Source organism: Oncorhynchus masou, chromosome 8 (genome assembly GCF_036934945.1).
Source record: "Oncorhynchus masou masou isolate Uvic2021 chromosome 8, UVic_Omas_1.1, whole genome shotgun sequence".
Classification (NCBI taxonomy): Eukaryota; Metazoa; Chordata; class Actinopteri; order Salmoniformes; family Salmonidae; genus Oncorhynchus; species Oncorhynchus masou.
This window is the reverse complement of record NC_088219.1, coordinates 9,812,279-9,831,277: the sequence shown is the minus strand read 5'-3', so window position 1 is coordinate 9,831,277 and position 18,999 is coordinate 9,812,279. Positions and strand designations below refer to the sequence as shown.

At 39.7% G+C, this 18,999-nt stretch overlaps 1 protein-coding gene across 1 annotated transcript; it reads right to left on the bottom strand.

Annotated features, from left to right (window-relative positions):
- Positions 1-1,359: 1,359 nt before the first annotated feature.
- On the bottom strand, positions 1,360-10,100 carry LOC135543852 (olfactory receptor 1E16-like). The gene is made up of 6 exons (XM_064971175.1): positions 9,954-10,100; positions 9,002-9,054; positions 7,679-7,900; positions 7,392-7,508; positions 7,066-7,263; positions 1,360-1,618 (listed from the first exon to the last, which is right to left on the bottom strand). The coding sequence occupies exons 1-6, from the start codon at positions 10,098-10,100 to the stop codon at positions 1,360-1,362; spliced, it is 996 nt and encodes a 331-aa protein (XP_064827247.1).
- Between the last annotated feature and the right edge of the window lie 8,899 nt (positions 10,101-18,999).

The window sequence follows — 18,999 nt, the reverse complement described above, 5'->3', positions numbered from 1 at the left end:
GACTGTCCATGCTCGGCAACCATCAAACCTAACTGAACTGATAATGTTTGGTAAGGAGGAATGGTCCAAAATACCTTCATCCAGAATCCAGACACTCATTAGAGGCTATGGGAAGCGTCTAGAGGCTGTTATTTTAGCAAAGGGAGGCTCTACTAAATATTGATGTGATTTTTCTATTGGGGTGCCCAAATTTATGCACCAGTCTAATTTTTTTGAATGCATATTGCACATTTTCTGTTAATCCAATAAACCTAATTTCACTACTGAAATATTACTGTGGCCATCAGTTATTTGACAGACCAAAATGAAATTGCTGATCCAAACACCCAATTATTTATAAGTGGAAATCATGGAAATTGTCAGGGGTGCCCTAACTTTTTCGTACGACTGTATATGGTAGCTTCTCTAGCCAACAGGGATGGACACTCACCTGGGCCAAACACTCCCCTGGGTGTCAACAGGTCAACCCTTATACTGTAAGAGATATTATAGTAGAATGCATCTCCCTAACAACTTCCCCTGGCTTCCCATCCGAGCCTGGTTCCTCTCTACGGTGGTATCTATCTAGGGTGTTTTTCCTTCTCGGGTGTTTTTCCTTCTAAAGTGTAGATTGTTTTCCTTCTAGGGTGTAGGGTGTTTTTCCTTCTAGGGTGTTTTTCCTTCTAGGGTGTTTTTCCTTCTAAAGTGTAGATTGTTTTCCTTCTAGGGTGTGGAGGGTGTTTTTCCTTCTAGGGTGTTTTTCCTTCTCGGGTGTTTTTCCTTCTAAAGTGTAGATTATTTTCCTTCTAGGGTGTAGGGTGTTTTTCCTTCTAGGGTGTTTTTCCTTCTAAAGTGTAGATTGTTTTCCTTCTATGGTGTAGGGTGTTTTTCCTTCTAGGGTGTTTTACTGCTTCTAATTCTGCTTGCTAAGCACTTTGTGAAAGTGAGATCTATTAGCGGTAGGGTTGTGGTTAGAGTGTTGGACTAGTACCTGAAATGTTGCAAGATCGAATCCCTAAGCTGACAAGGCAAACATCTGTTGTTCTGCCCCTGAACAAGGCAGTTAACCCACTGTTCCTAGGCTGTCATTGAAAATAATTATTTGTTCTTTAACTGATATGTCTAGTTAAATAAAGATTTTAAAAATATTACATATTGATTTGATTCTAATTTGCGATTTATCCAGCCTTTTTATTGTGATTTTTTCTGTATGGCTTTAAAGGCATATAGACAATAGTATAAATAATTCATTTTGAAGAAAAAAAAATATTTTTCATTTAAAGTGAAGCAACAGTTTTTCACTATGGCAGATAGAGTATATCTTACACAGCATATCAATCAAAAACAAGTCAAATAGAGATATAAATGAAGTTGAACACTTCATGTTGATTGGATCGACACTACAGCTCTCTGGGCTCTTCTTTTACTAAGCAGCTTCTTGGCCGATTCCTTAAACTCCTCTGTCTTCAGAACATATATGATGGGGTTGAGCATGGGCGGCAGCACCGAGGTCAGGGAGAGGTTGATGATCCGGGCATTGGTTGGTATGATTGAGTGAAGGAAGTATGTGAAATTAATAGGCAGGTAGAATATGGCTACGAGTATCAGGTGTGAGGTACACGTCTTCAAGGCTCTGACTCTGAGAGAGGGAGAAAGAGACCGAGGTAGAGAGAGAATGAGAGAGAGGGAGAAACAGAAGGAGAGAGAAGAATAGAGAGGTAGTGAGAGGAAAAGACAGTGAAGAAGATAGGAGAGAGAGGGAGAGAAAAGGAGGAGAGAGTGTGTGTGTGAGAGAGAGATTAAAGAATAAAGGATAAAAGTGCCAGTACAGTAAGTCATCATCTATCCAGTTCAGTGGTATTCTCCATATTTCCCAGCATGTATCACTCTAACAACCTACACTATACAGTTGAAGTTGGAAGTTTACGCACACTTAGGTTGGTGTCATTAAAACTTGTTTTTCAACAACTCCACAAATTTCTTGTTAACGAACTATTGTTTTGGCAAGTCAGTTAGGACATCTACTTTGTCCATGACACAATAACTTTTTCCAACAATTGTTTACAGATGGATTATTTCACTTAAAATGCACTGTATCACAATTCTAGTGGGTCAGAAGTTTACATACACTAAGCTGACTGTGCATTTAAACAGCTTGGAAAATTCCAGAAAATGATGTCATGGCTTTAGAAGCTTCTGATAGGCTAATTGACATCATTTGAGTCAATTGGAGGTGTACCTGTGGATGTGTTTCAAGGCCTACCTTCAAACTCAGTGCCTCTTTGCATGATATCATGGGAAAATCAAAAGAAATCAGCCGAGTCCTCAGAAAAACAATTGTTGACCTCCACAAGTCTGGTTCATCCTTGGGAGCAATTTCCAAACGCCTGAAGGTACCATGTTCATCTGAACAAACAATAGTACGCAAGTATAAACACCATGGGACCACACAGCTGTCATACCGCTCCGGAAGGAGATGCATTCTGTCTCCTAGAGATGAATGTACTTTGCTGCGAAAATTGCAAATCAATCCCAGAACAACAGCAAAGGACCTTGTGAAGATGCCGGAGGAAAGAGTTGCAAAAGTATCTATATCCACAGTAAAACGAGTCCTATATCAACATAACCTGAAAGGTCACTCAGCAAGGAAGACGGCACTGATCCAAAACCTCCAGAATTAAGACAGACTACTGTTTGCAACTGCACATGGGTACAAAGATCATACTTTTTGGAGAAATGTCCTCTGGTCTGATGAAACAAAAATGGAACTGTTTGGCCAAAATAACCATCGTTATGTTTGTAGGAAAAAGGGGGAGGCTTGCAAGCCGAAGAACACCATCCCAACCGTGAAGCACGGGGTGGTAGCATCCTGTTGTGGGGGTGCTTTGCTGTAGGAGGGCCTGGTGTACTTCACAAAATAGATGGAATCATGAGGTAGGAAAATTATGTGGATATATTGAAGCAACAGCTCAAGACATCAGTCAGGAAGTTAAAGCTTGGCCGCACATTTTTCTTCCAAATGGACATGACCCCAAGCACACAGTTGTGTTCCAAAGTTGTGGCAAAATGGCTTAAGGACAACAAATGTAAGGTATTGGAGTGGCCATCACAAAGCCCTGACCTCAAACCAATTGAAAATCTGTGGGCAGAACTTAAAAAGAGTGTGCGAGCAAGGAGGCCTACATACCTGACTCAGTTATACCAGCTCTGTCAGGAGGAATGGGCCAAAATTCACCCAATTTATTGTGGGAAGCTTGTGGAAGGCTACCTGAAACGTTTAACCCAAATTAAACCATTTAAATGCAATGCTACCAAATACTAATTGAGTGTATGTAAACTTCTGACCCACTCAGGAATTGTGAAAAACTAAGTTTAAATGTATTTGGCTAAAGTATATGTAAACTTCCGACTTCAACTGTATATACAAAGGTATGTGGACACCCCTTCAACTTAGTGGATTCGGCTATTTCAGCCACACCCATTGCTGACAGGTGTATAAAATTGTGTACACAGCCATTCAATCTCCATTGTTAAGCATTGGCAATAGAATGGCCTCAATGAAGTGCTCAATGACTTTCAATGTGGCACTGTCATAGGATGGTATCTTTCCAACAAGTCATACACTAAGCATAACATGTCTGCCCTGCTAGAGCTTCCCCAGTCAACTGTAAGTGCTGTCACTGTGAAGTGGAAACATCTAGGAGCATCAACGGCTCAGCCGCGAAGTGGTAGGCAACATAAGCTCACAGAACAGGACCACCGAGTACTGAAGCACGTAGCATGTAGAAATTGTCTGTCCTCGGTTGCAACACTCACTACCAAGTTTAAAACTGCCTCTGGAAGCAACGTCAGCACAATAACTGTGCGTCGGGAGCTTCATAAAATGGGTTTTCTTGGCCCGAGCAACCATACACAAGCTGAAGATCACTGTGCACAATGCCAAGTGTCGGCTGGAGTGGTGTAAAGCTCGAAGACACTGGACTCTGGAGCAGTGGAAACACTTCTCTGGAGTGGTGTAACGCTCGAAGACACTGGACTCTGGAGCAGTGGAAACACTTCTCTGGAGTGGTGTAAAGCTCGAAGACACTGGACTCTGGAGCAGTGGAAACACTTCTCTGGAGTGGTGTAAAGCTCGAAGACTGGACTCTGGAGCAGTGGAAACACTTCTCTGGAGTGGTGTAAAGCTCGAAGACACTGGACTCTGGAGCAGTGCAAACACTTCTTTGGAGTAATAAATAACACTTCACCATCTGGCAGTACGGAGGACGAATCTGCGTTTGGTGGATGCCAGGAGAACACTACCTGCTCAAATACATAGTGCCAACTGTAAAGTTTGGTGGATGTGGAATAATGGTCTGGGGCTGTTTTTCATGGTTCGAGCGAGACCTCTTAGTTCCAGTGAAGGGAAACCTTTACACTACAGCATACAATTACATTCTAGACTCTGTGCTTCCAACTTTGTGGCAAAAAAAGGCCCTTTCCTGTTTCAGCATGACAATGCCTCAGTGCACAAAGCGAGGTCCATACAGAAATGATTTGTTGAAATCAGTGTGGAAGAACTTGACTAGCTTGCACAGAGCACTGAACTCAACCCGATCGAACACCTTTAGGATGAATTGGAACGCCAACTGAAAGTCAGGCCTAATCGCCCAACATCAGTGGCCAACATCACTAATGCTCTTGTGGCTGAATGGAAGCAAGTCCCAACTAGATTTACGTAGAATGCCTTCCCAGAAGAGTGGAGGCTGTTATAGCAGCAAAGGGGAGACCAACTCCATATTTAGGATTGGTGTCCCGTCCACGGGGCGGTTGAGCTAATGTAGGCTAATGCAATTAGCATGAGGTTGAAAGAAAAAAAAAGACAGACATATTTCAGAAAGGCAGAATGCTTAAATGATTGTTAATCTAACTGCACTGTTCAATTTACAGTAGCTATTAGAGTGAAATAATACAATGCTATTGTTTTAGGAGAGTGCACAATTATGAACTTGAAAATGTATAAATAAACCAATTAGGCACATTTCTTGACACAACATTTTGAATAAATATGCACTTTTTCACTGGATCCCTCTAAAACTTTAAACATACAGTGCTGCCATCTAGTGGTACAGTCTAAATTGGGCCTGGGTTAGAAATAGTCATTATGCCATTTCTCTTGCATTTCAAAGATTATGGTACCAAACACACGGTTGTTTTTTCTTTATATAATCTTTTACCAGACCTAATGTGTTATTTTCTACTACATTCCTTTCACATTTCCACAAACTTCAAAGTGTTTCCTTTCAAATGGTATCAAGACAATGCATATCGTTGCTTCAGGGCCTAAGCTACAGGCTGTTCAATGTGGGTATGTCATTTAAGGCAAAAAATGAAAAACAGGGGCCGATCCCTATTAATACCCATGATTTTGGAATGAGATGTCTGATGAGCGTCCACGTACTTTTGGTCCTGTATATCTGAGGCAGCACAACAATCAGTATCAGAGCTACAGTGGGGGAAAAAAGTATTTAGTCAGTCACCAATTGTGCTAGTTCTCCCAAATAAAAAGATGAGAGAGGCCTGTAATTTTCATCATAGGTACATTTCAACTATGACAGACAAAATGAGAAAAAAAATCTGGAAAATCACATTGTAGGATTTTTAATGAATTTATTTGCAGATTATGGTGGAAAATAAGTATTTGATCACCTACAAATAAGCAAGATTTCTGGCTCTCACAGACCTGTAACTTCTTCTTTAAGAGGCTCCTCTGTCCTCCACTCGTTACCTGTATTAATGGCACCTGTTTGAACTTGTTATCAGTATAAAAGACACCTGTCCACAACCTCAAACAGTCACACTCCAAACTCCACTATGGCCAAGACCAAATAGCTGTAGACCTGCACCAGGCTGGGAAGACTGAATCTCCAATAGGTAAGCAGCTTGTTTTGAAGAAATCAACTGTGGGAGCAATTATTAGGAAATGGAAGACATACAGGACCACTGATAATCTCCCTCGATCTGGGGCTCCACGCAAGATCTCACCCCGTGAGGTCAAAATGATCACAAGAACGGTGAGCAAAAATCCCAGAACCACACGGGGGGACCTAGTGAATGACCTGCAGAGAGCTGGGACCAAAGTAACAAAGCCTACCATCAGTAACACACTACGCCGCCAGGGACTCAAATCCTGCAGTGCCAGACGTGTCCCCCCGCTTAAGCCTAAACATGTCCAGGCCCGTCAGAAGTTTGCTAGAGAGCATTTGGATGATCCAGAAAAAGATTGGGAGAATGTTATATGGTCAGATGAAACCAAAATATAAAATTTTGGTAAAAACTCAACTCGTCGTGTTTGGAGGACAAAGAATGCTGAGTTGCATCCAAAGAAAACCATACCCACTGTGAAGCATGGGGGTGGAAACATCATGCTTTGGGGCTGTTTTTCTGTGAAGGGACCAGGATGACTGATCTGTGTAAAGGAAAGAATGAATGGGGCCATGTATCGTGAGAGTTTGAGTGAAAACCTCCTTCCATCAGCAAGGGCATTGAAGATGAAACGTGGCTGGGTCTTTCAGCATGACAGTAATGCCAAACACACCACCCAGGCAAAGAAGGAGTGGCTTCTTAAGAAGCATTTCAAGGTCCTGGAGTGGCCTATCCAGCCTCCAGATCTCAACCCCATAGAAAATCTTTGGAGGGAGTGGAAAGTCCGTGTTGCCCAGCAACAGCCCCAAAACATCACTGCTCTAGAGTAGATCTGCATGGAGGAATGGGCCAAAATACCAGCAACAGTGTGTGAAAACCTTGTGAAGACTTATAGAAAATGATTGACCTCTGTCATTGCCAACAAAGGGTATATAACAAAGTATTGAGATCAACTTTTGTTGTTGACCAAATACTTATTTTCCACCATAATTTGCATATAAATTCATAAAAAAATCCTACTATGTGATGTACCTATGATGAATATTACAGGCCTCTCTCATCTTTTTAAGTGGGAGAACTTGCACAATTGGTGGCTGACTAAAAACTTTTTTGCCCCACTGTATATGTTAAGGTATATAAATTAAATATCTGGCTAAATATCTGATCAGTATGACTTCTCACCTGTCCTGGGGCAGTGTGATGGTGAACAGGGCGTGTGTTATACAGATGTATGATGATATGATGAAGACCATGGGGAAATAGAGGACTATACTGGGGTTGAGATAAGATATTACTATGTTAGGGACCACATCAGAACAGGGGGCCGCCAGACGGTACAGGGGACCGTGGTCACAGAAGTAGCTGTTGATCACCAGAGACCTACAATACAATACATCTTCATTGTCCACATGTTACGGTGATCAACTGATCATTTATTTTTACAGCCCCCGGCCCGGGATTCAAACCGGTAACCTTTCAGCAACAGGTTCACCTCCTCAGCCACCTACCGGCAGAAGGAGAGTCGGGTGATGAGGCACACAGCCAGCAACATCATGAACACAGCAAACGCCCAGGCAGCACCCGTCAGCTGGAACATGGACCTGTGAGTCACCATCATATGGTACCTGTGTGGACAGTGGAAAGAAGCTGTGATCAGGGATTTTAGATGCAGTGTATTCATATATCAGGTTGAATTGTCAGTGAAAGCAGAAACATTATTATCACACAAGGGGCAATTATGAAGGCCTTTTCAATTGTATTTTTGAATGATTTGTTTTGATGTATTATCTGAGACCTGAGCGGGCAGCAGATGGCCACCAGTCTGTCGTAAGAGAGGATGGTGAGGTTGAAGGACTGCATGGTGAGGAAGAGGAAAATGAAGAAGAGGCTAGCGAGGCACTGGTTGTAGGAGATGAGCTGTCTGCTGAAGAGGAACGTATCCAGTAGCTTGGGGACCATGGCAGTGCTCCCACACAGGTCCGCGAAGGCCAGGTTGAACACAGCAATGTACTTGGGGCTGTAAGGGTAAGATCCTTACTTGATTATCTCCATGGGGAAATGTTGTTCATGCAACAAACACAGGACATAGACAATTACAGAGAAGGTGAATACAAGCAATCAGTGAAGAAGTAGACAAAAGTGCAGATCCTAAACATCTTTAATGTGTAAGTTATCAACTATAGACCATCCAGCTGAAACTAATGGTGGTTTTCATTCAGAATCAACTATAGACCATCCAGCTGAAACTAATGGTGGTTTTCATTCAGAATCAACTATAGACCATCCAGCTGAATCTAATGGTGGTTTTCATTCAGAATCTACTATAGACCATCCAGCTGGACCTAATGGTGGTTTTCATTCAGAATCTACTATAGACCATCCAGCTGGACCTAATGGTGGTTTTCATTCAGAATCTACTATAGACCATCCAGCTGAACCTAATGGTGGTTTTCATTCAGAATCTACTATAGACCATCCAGCTGAACCTAATGGTGGTTTTCATTCAGAATCTACTATAGACCATCCAGCTGAATCTAATGGTGGTTTTCATTCAGAATCAACGATAGACCATCCAGCTGAACCTAATGGTGGTTTTCATTCGGAATCTACTATAGACCATCCAGCTGAACCTAATGGTGGTTTTCATTCAGAATCTACTATAGACCATCCAGCTGAACCTAATGGTGGTTTTCATTCAGAATCAACTATAGACCATCCAGCTGAATCTAATGGTGGTTTTCATTCAGAATCTACTATAGACCATCCAGCTGAACCTAATGGTGGTTTTCATTCAGAATCAACTATAGACCATCCAGCTGAATCTAATGGTGGTTTTCATTCAGAATCTACTATAGACCATCCAGCTGAACCTAATGGTGGTTTTCATTCAGATGACTTATTGAGAGGCAGGCCGGTAACCAGGGATACAGTTGAAATCCCGAGCTGATGGGGGGGAATCTAAAAGGAGTGAACTAGCAGCCAGAGCCCCTGTGCTGCTTCAGCTTGTGTTGTGTGTGTTGTGGTTCATCTGTTTGGGTTCTGGAACTGCAAAAATACAGTCCAATAAAGGTAGAATTCTGCTGTATTATTACCACTGAGATAAAAGAGGACTGATTACCTGTGGAGACTGTTGTCCATGTAGATGACCATCATGACGAAGGTGTTGCCCACCTAGACCCAATACACACACACACACACACACACACACACACACACACACACACACACACACACACACACACACACACACACACACACACACACACACACACACACACACACACACACACACACACACACACACACACACGACCCAAAATGTAAATACAGGTAAATTCATTTTTTTCACTTTTCATTTCTCACCTTTTGACTATGGGCGCAATAGGCCCCCAGCTGAAATGATACTGCAACATACCAGGTTTTCTTAAGTTCAAAAAACATATACAAGTGTGATTTCGATAAGAAAGTGAAACCTTTTCTAGCTTATCAAGTGGATCAACTTGCTGACGATGGCGATACGTAACTCCCTGGACCAGAGCTAGTTATTAACATCCTGGACTACATCTAGTTTGTAACAGACTGAACCAGAGTAAGTTTGTAAAAGACTGGACCAGAGCTAGTTTGTAACATCCTGGAATACATCTAGTTTGTAACACACTGGACCAGAGCTAGTTAATAAAAGACTGGACCAGAGCTAGTTTGTAACAGCGTAGACCAGAGCTAGTTAATAAAAGACTGGACCAGAGCTAGTTAGTAACATCCTGGACTACATCTAGTTTGTAACAGACTGGACCAGAGCTAGTTAATAAAAGACTGGACCAGAGCTAGTTTGTAACAGCGTAGACCAGAGCTAGTTTGTAACAGCATAGACCAGAGCTAGTTTGTAACAGCGTAGACCAGAGCTAGTTTGTAACAGCGTAGACCAGAGCTAATTTGTAACAGCGTAGACCAGAGCTAGTTTGTAACAGCGTAGACCAGAGCTAGTTTGTAACAGCGTAGACCAGAGCTAGTTAGTAACAGCGTAGACCAGAGCTAGTTTGTAACAGCGTAGACCAGAGCTATGGACTAACCAGAGAGATGATGTATACGAAGCAGAGGAAGACGTAATAATACTCCATGTGGGGGATGTCGATGAAACCACTGATGAAGAAGTAAGGGGGTCGGATAATGGTGTCAATGTTCTCAGTCTGGTTAGGGTCAGAGGTCAGGTAACTCATCCTGACTGGTGGTGTTATCAGTGATTCCTCCTGGCTCGTAATAATCTGTGGAAATATAAAATAAATACATTACTGTTTTTTAATTCACCTGTTGAGACATTGCAATGGGTGAAACATCATCAATTCAAGGGCAAATATCCAAGTTCAATTGCCTATTTTTTATGTAATTATATTTAAAAAACTAAGAATACAATTAATTTAACTGACAACAAAGTACAAAATAGAATCCATTTGACTTTTACCTCAGATACAGTTAAACAATTCTAATGAATAATCCAAGGAATAGAACTGGAAAGGTGATATTGGTTTCACGTTCCCTCCATTAGAATAACTCTTACCTGTTGAACCCTCATACTGTATAGTCTAACATGGTACAACTACATACTGCAGGAACTAAGTCTTACCTGGTCTTACTACAGACTGGCTCCAACTGCCTCTCTTCAGTAGTCTGGTGATGTGTGTTGGACTGAAGACCAATTTGTGGTGCTGGCTCTGAGTCCACCTCAACTGTTATACCTGCAGCCTCATGGTGAATCTGTAGTAGGGTGTCCCCTGTGGGCCACCATACTTGTGTATGACATGCCTAGATTGAGTGAAGTAGACGTGTCAGAGATTAATACCCTTGCTGTTGTTGTTGTCATAGGACACAACTCATTGCCCTTCTGGAACTACCAACCACACAGGCTGAGAAGAGAGAGGAGGGAGGCGGTAAAAAGATGAGGAAGAAGGAGAAAGAAAGAGGAGAAAGGAGAGAGAAAGAAAGTAGAAAGGAGAGAGAAAGAGGAGAGTTGACCATTCAGATTTCAATTTATTTATGTTTTGGTTACTGTGGTGATTTTTTATAATTTTGCAGACACTCTACCAGTTGAGCTAATGAATTGAGCTAATGACAGTAGAAAGTACTAAAGTGAAACTACTTTAAGGAGCTAATTAAGTCCTTTTTGGGGGAATCTGTACTTTCCTTTAATATTTATATTTTTGACAAGTTTTACTTTTACTTCACTACATTCCTTACTTACCACTAACCACTTACCACTAACATTGAGTGGCTGCTGCCAACACACTGACACTGACTCAACTCCAGCCACTTTAATAATGGGAATTGATGGGAAATGATGTAAATATATCACTAGCCACTTTAAACAATGCTACCTTATATAATGTTACTTACCCTACATTATTCATCTCATCTCATATGTATACGTATATACTGTACTCTATATCATCGACTGCATCCTTATGTAATACATGTAATACATGTATCACTAGCCACTTTAACTATGCCACTTTGTTTACATACTCATCTCATATGTATATACTGTACTCGATACCATCTACTGTATCTTGCCTATGCTGCTCTGTACCATCACTCATTCATATATCCTTATGTACATATTCTTTATCCCCTTACACTGTGTATAAGACAGTAGTTTAGGAATTGTTAGTTAGATTACTTGTTGGTTATTACTGCATTGTCGGAACTAGAAGCACAAGCATTTCGCTACACTCGCATTAACATCTGCTAACCATGTGTATGTGACAAATAAATTTGATTTGATTTTGATTTGATTTTAAGAAAATATTGTACTTTTTACTCCAGGATGATTTCTAAACATCTATCTATCTGTAGTATCATAGAGGATGATAACTAGACCTATATCTCTCTCTAGTATCATAGTGGATGATTACAAAACCTATATCTATCTGTAGTATTACAGAGGATGATAACTAGACCTCTATCTATCTGTAGTATCACAGAGGATGATTTCTAAACATCTATCCAACTGTAGTATCACAGAGGATGATTTCTAAACATCTATCTATCTGTAGTATTATAGAGGGTGATAATTAGACCTCTATCTATCTGTAGTATCACAGAGGATGATTTCTAAACATCTATCCAACTGTAGTATCACAGAGGATGATTTCTAAACATCTATCTATCTGTAGTATTATAGAGGGTGATAATTAGACCTCTATCTATCTGTAGTATCACAGAGGATGATTTCTAAACATCTATCCAACTGTAGTATCACAGAGGATGATTTCTAAACATCTATCTATCTGTAGTATCACAGAGAATGATTACAAGACCTCTATCTATCTGTAGTATCATAGAGTATGATAACTAGACCTCTATCTATCTGTAGTATCATAGAGGATGATTACTATACCTCTATCTATCTGTAGTATTATAGAGGATGATAACTAGACCTCTATCTATCTGTAGTTTCATGTAGGATGAAAACTAAACATCTATCTATCTGTAGTATCATAGAGGATGATAACTTGACCTCTATATATCTGTAGTATCATAGAGGATGATTAATATACCGCTATCTATCTGTAGTGTTATAGAGGATGATAAGTAGACCTCTATCTATCTGTAGTTTCATATAGGATGATAACTAGACCTCTATCTATCTGTAGTATCACAGAGGATGATTACTAAACATCTATCTATCTTTAGTATTATGGAGGATGATTACGATACCTCTATCTATCTGTAGTATCATAGAGGATGATTACTAAACATCTATCTATCTGTAGTATTATAGAGGATGATAAGTAGACCTCTATCTATATTTAGTATCACAGAGGATGATTACCAGACCTCTATCTATCTGTAGTATCATAGAGGCTGATTACCAAACATCTATCTATCTGTAGTATTATAGAGGATGATCAGTAGACCTCTACCTTTAGTATCACAGAGGATGATTTCTAAACACCTATCCACCTGTAGTATCACAGAGGATGATTTCTAAACATCTATCTATCTGTAGTATCACAGAGGATGATTACTAAACATCTATCCATCTGTAGTATTATAGAGGATGTTTACGAGACCTCTATCTATCTGTGGTATCATAGAGGCTGATTACTAAACATCTATCCATCTGTAGTATTATAGAGGATGATTACGAGACCTCTATCTATCTGTAGTATCACAGAGGATGATTTCTAAACATCTATCCATCTGTAGTATTATAGAGGATGATTACGAGACCTCTATCTATCTGTAGTATCACAGAGGATGATTTCTAAACATCTATCCAACTGTAGTATCATAGAGGATGATAACTAGACCTCTATCTATCTTTAGTATCACAGAGGATGATTACTAGACCTCTATCTATCTGTAGTATCATAGAGGATGATAACTAGACCTCTATCTAACTTTTGAATCACAGAGGATGATTACTAGACCTCTATCTATCTGTTGTATCATAGAGAATGACTTCTAAACATCTATCCAACTGTAGTATAACAGAGGATGATTTCTAAACATCTATCCAACTGTAGTATCACAGAGGATGATTACTAGACCTATATCTATCTTCAGTATCATAGAGGATGATAACTAGACCTCTATCTATCTGTCGTATTATAGAGGATGATTACTAGACCTCTATCTCTCTGTTGTATCATAGAGAATGACTTCTAAACATCTATCTATCTGTAGTATCATAGAGGATGATAACTAGAGCTCTATCTATCTGTAGTATCACAGAGGATGATTACCAGACCTCTATCTATATGTAGATTCATAGAGGATGATAACTAGACCTCTATCTATCTGTAGTATCATAGAGGATGATAACTAGACCTCTTTCTATCTGTAGTATCACAGAGGATGATAACTAGACCTCTATCTATCTGTAGTAAAGTAGAGGATGATAACTCAACCTCTATCTTTCTGTAGTATCATATAGGATGATAACTAGACCTCTATCTATCTGTAGTATCATAGAGTATGATTACTAGACCTCTATCTATCTTTAGTATCACAGAGGATGATTACTAGACCTCTATCTATCTGTTGTATCATAGAGGATGATTTCTAAACATCTACCCAACTGCAGTATCACAGAGGATGATTTCTAAACATCTATCTATCTGTCGTATCATAGAGGATGATTACCAGACCTCTATCTATCTGTAGTATTATAGAGGATGATTTCTAAACCTCTATCTATCTGTAGTATCATAGAGGATGATTACCGGACCTCTATCTATCTGTAGTATCATAGAGGATGATTACTCGACCTCTATCTATCTGTGAACACATGAGTCTCCCACTGAGTTCACAGTCAGTCTAATGAGATAGCTAATGAGGACAGGCTTGTCCACATAGCTTAGAAATGCTCTCTGCAGATGAGAGAAGGAGAGCGAGAGCAACTCATGTGTAAGCAACAGGCCAAACCCAGCTAAAATCTGACGTTCCCACAACTTTAGAGAACGTTCCCTTAAGCGTCTCATTACGTCATTAAGTAACATTTTCATAGGAATGTTCCCGTGATGGGCAAGTAATTTTATCAAGAGACCAATCCCTTCATGTCAAATAGAACTTACCCAGAACATGATATGAATATTTTAGAAAAGTCTCATGAGAACGTTGCAAAAAACATTCATAATTAAAAAATAAATAAATAACATTGCACATCTTGTTGTACACGTCTTGTTACTGTTGCTGAGCCAATCAAGGCTCATATTGTTGAACCACTGATCCATTCACTACTCTTTTTCTGTTGAAAAGGTTATGGATTCTCACACACAGTGCTTTTAAGATAGTGTTTTCAGATGACATATTTGACACACTTTGACATACATGATTACATTGTGCGTGTTCAATTAATCAGTCATTATTATTCAACATGTCCTCACAATCTCTTGGTTTACGTTTCTCCGACCTCTCTGATACTCCACCTCGTCTGTTTAAGGTTATCAGTTATTCAGTCATTATTATTCAACATGTCCTCACAATCTGTTGGTTTACGTTTCTCCGACCTCTCTGATACTCCACCTCGTCTGTTTAAGGTTATCAGTTATTCAGTCATTATTATTCAACATGTCCTCACAATCTGTTGGTTTACGTTTCTCCGACCTCTCTGATACTCCACCTCGTCTGTTTAAGGTTATTAGTTATTCAGTCATTATTATTCAACATGTCCTCACAATCTGTTGGTTTACGTTACTCCAACCTCTCTGATACTCCACCACGTCTGTTTAAGGTTATCAGTTATTCAGTCATTATTATTCAACATGTCCTCACAATCTGTTGGTTTACGTTACTCCGACCTCTCTGATACTCCACCTCGTCTGTTTAAGGTTATCAGTTATTCAGTCATTATTATTCAACATGTCCTCACAATCTGTTGGTTTACGTTTCTCCGACCTCTCTGATACTCCACCTCGTCTGTTTAAGGTTATCAGTTATTCAGTCATTATTATTCAACATGTCCTCACAATCTGTTGGTTTACGTTTCTCCGACCTCTCTGATACTCCACCACGTCTGTTTAAGGTTATCAGTTATTCAGTCATTATTATTCAACATGTCCTCACAATCTGTTGGTTTACGTTACTCCGACCTCTCTGATACTCCACCACGTCTGTTTAAGGTTATCAGTTATTCAGTCATTATTATTCAACATGTCCTCACAATCTGTTGGTTTACGTTACTCCGACCTCTCTGATACTCCACCACGTCTGTTTAAGGTTATCAGTTATTCAGTCATTATTATTCAACATGTCCTCACAATCTCTTGGTTTACGTTACTCCGACCTCTCTGATACTCCACCTCGTCTGTTTAAGGTTATCAGTTATTCAGTCATTATTATTCAACATGTCCTCACAATCTGTTGGTTTACGTTACTCCGACCTCTCTGATACTCCACCACGTCTGTTTAAGGTTATCAGTTATTCAGTCATTATTATTCAACATGTCCTCACAATCTGTTGGTTTACGTTACTCCGACCTCTCTGATACTCCACCACGTCTGTTTAAGGTTATCAGTTATTCAGTCATTATTATTCAACATGTCCTCACAATCTCTTGGTTTACGTTACTCCGACCTCTCTGATACTCCACCTCGTCTGTTTAAGGTTATCAGTTATTCAGTCATTATTATTCAACATGTCCTCACAATCTGTTGGTTTACGTTACTCCGACCTCTCTGATACTCCACCACGTCTGTTTAAGGTTATCAGTTATTCAGTCATTATTATTCAACATGTCCTCACAATCTGTTGGTTTACGTTACTCCGACCTCTCTGATACTCCACCTCGTCTGTTTAAGGTTATCAGTTATCCAGTCATTATTATTCAACATGTCCTCACAATCTGTTGGTTTACGTTACTCCGACCTCTCTGATACTCCACCACGTCTGTTTAAGGTTATCAGTTATTCAGTCATTATTATTCAACATGTCCTCACAATCTGTTGGTTTACGTTACTCCGACCTCTCTGATACTCCACCACGTCTGTTTAAGGTTATCAGTTATTCAGTCATTATTATTCAACATGTCCTCACAATCTGTTGGTTTACGTTACTCCGACCTCTCTGATACTCCACCACGTCTGTTTAAGGTTATCAGTTATTCAGTCATTATTATTCAACATGTCCTCACAATCTGTTGGTTTACGTTACTCCGACCTCTCTGATACTCCACCTCGTCTGTTTAAGGTTATCAGTTATTCTGACTATTCTCTCATTATTGATTTTATTGACTTATTTCAGAAAGAAGAAGAAACCCCCACACTGCTCTTGATAGTATCACTGCTCTTTTTTAAGCTTTACGTATCGGCAAGGCCTTCGTCAGAAAGTGCTTTTAATTTTGCGTTCTTCTTTTTTCTCATCTTATTCAACTGTTACCATGTACCTGCAACAAAAATAGCTCAGATGTGTCTTTTAAAATATTATTTCAGCAAATGTTGGTGTGGCATCTGAACCTGTTTTAATGATACTCCCGAATCTCTATGATCAATAAAATATTTTCTTGATTATACTTTTAACAGAACTAGAATTTTCTTCAATGTGCGTTCACCCTATATTTGAAATAAGTAAGTTACCATGAAATGTGTCTGGAACATCGATATCTTATATTATGAGGACATGGCAACCGTGTCCTGTATATGTTCGGTAAACATGGTAACCATGTTCACACACACCACAGTCAGATATTATCAGTACTATAACGGCTTACAGATTGCAGTGACACTGATGATGCTATGACACTTACAATGGCTTGTTTTTATTGTTACTAAGCTTCAATAAAATAAATATAGCTATTTCATTAACATCAATGCACAGTGGCATAGTGGTCTTCTCTCATATAAACATGACCCATATTTTATATTTCTTTGTGTCTGTAATTTTAAATGTATTTTGTAAAAGGATCCTTTAAATGAGACCAAACTCTTTGGTCATGTGTGGCTCAGACAGACCTCCCAGGATGCATCCCAAATGGCACCCTATTCCCTATATAGTGCACTACCTTTGGATCCTGGCCTAAAGTAGTGCACTATAAAGGGAATAGGGTGCCATTTGGGACAGAGGCCCAGTCTCCTCTTGTCTTCCAGCTTCTCCACTGCATCTCCGTAGGCCTCAATAACCAGGTCCTGACTCAATGAATGCAACCAATCATTATTAATGGTTCTTTTGGGTGATGATGATGACACAATGGGAATACACATTAACTACTACGCTGGTGGGGATTGTGACCTAGTAAAGCTGTGTAGCATAGAATAGCTATAATTTCTTGACATCATTATTATATCACTTTATGCAGAGGGCCTGTGGATTCATTGATAAAGAGTCAGGTTACAATCAAGCTCCTTTCTATAGATGAATCCTTCCCAACTAGCAGCAGCACCAACTTTAGTTGCACAACAACAGGTTATCTCCATCACTTCACTTCTCTGTCATTCACACATCTCTCACGTGAAACTCTTCTCACTCGCAGATGAGTATGGGAGGGTACTTTCAGAATAAAACCCAGACATAAATTCTAGATGGTGATGCCATAATAAAAGTCTTGATAGACCTTACATACAGCAGTTCTGGTGACTAAACTATCGCTGAATACCATGGCTACACTAGTACTATTGACAGTCTCTTCATGGTGTGCTTGGGGCTATGGTCCTGGCCTAGTAGGCATAAGAAAGAACAAGATCCAGATCAATCTTTGCCGTGAAATAAGGAAAAGTTAAATGTATTCTGAGAGTGCTTCATCCTTGTCCAATTTTCATCTTCGTCCAATCTTTATCTGTGTTTAGATAATTGGGTGTTTGTTCAATTGTCTGTTTGTTGTGGTGTGTATTGTTGTTGTGGTGTGTATCGGTTGGTTGTGGTGTGTTTCAGGTGGTTGTGGTGCGTATCAGCGTTGTGGTGTGAGTCGGGTGGTTGTATCTATACACAGACAGAAAGTTTGATATTCGGTCACTAGTAAGGAGCTGCCTGGAAGAAAGTCAACACTATTCATATTGTTCATCACAATATAAGGGCTCTCAAGTGGCACAGCGTTCTAAGGCACTGCATCTCACTGCAAGCGGCGTCACTACAGTCCCTGGTTCGATTCCAGGCTGTATCACATCCGGAAGTGATTGGAAGTCCCATAGGGTGGCGCACAATTGTCCCAGCATCTTCCGGGTTTGTCCGATGTAGGCTGTCATAGTAAAAAAAATAATCTGTTCTTAACTTACTTTTCAAGTTAAATAAATATATAAATAGGGGTTATATAATCAAATCAAGTTTATTTGTGATTTTCACAGGACATACATTATGTCCACTATAAAGTACATTGAAATTCTAACTTGCATGTATAACTCTCAACATTGCAACAACAATAAAAAAAAAGTATGTTGAATATTCAGTGTAATAAAATAAAACCATTTAGATATTTTCAGGTGTAATGTAACGTGCTGACAGAAGAAGCTGAAACTATTTAAAACTTGGACTGTGGTTATTCAGCAGAAATTCAATCTGATCATTCTTGAAGACAAAGCAACTCTTAAAGGCAAAGTAAATGCTGCTGATGTGAGCTGAATTGGAAATTATCTTTAAAGCATTTAAACACACTGATTTGAAGTCACAAAATAATACTTTTCATTACC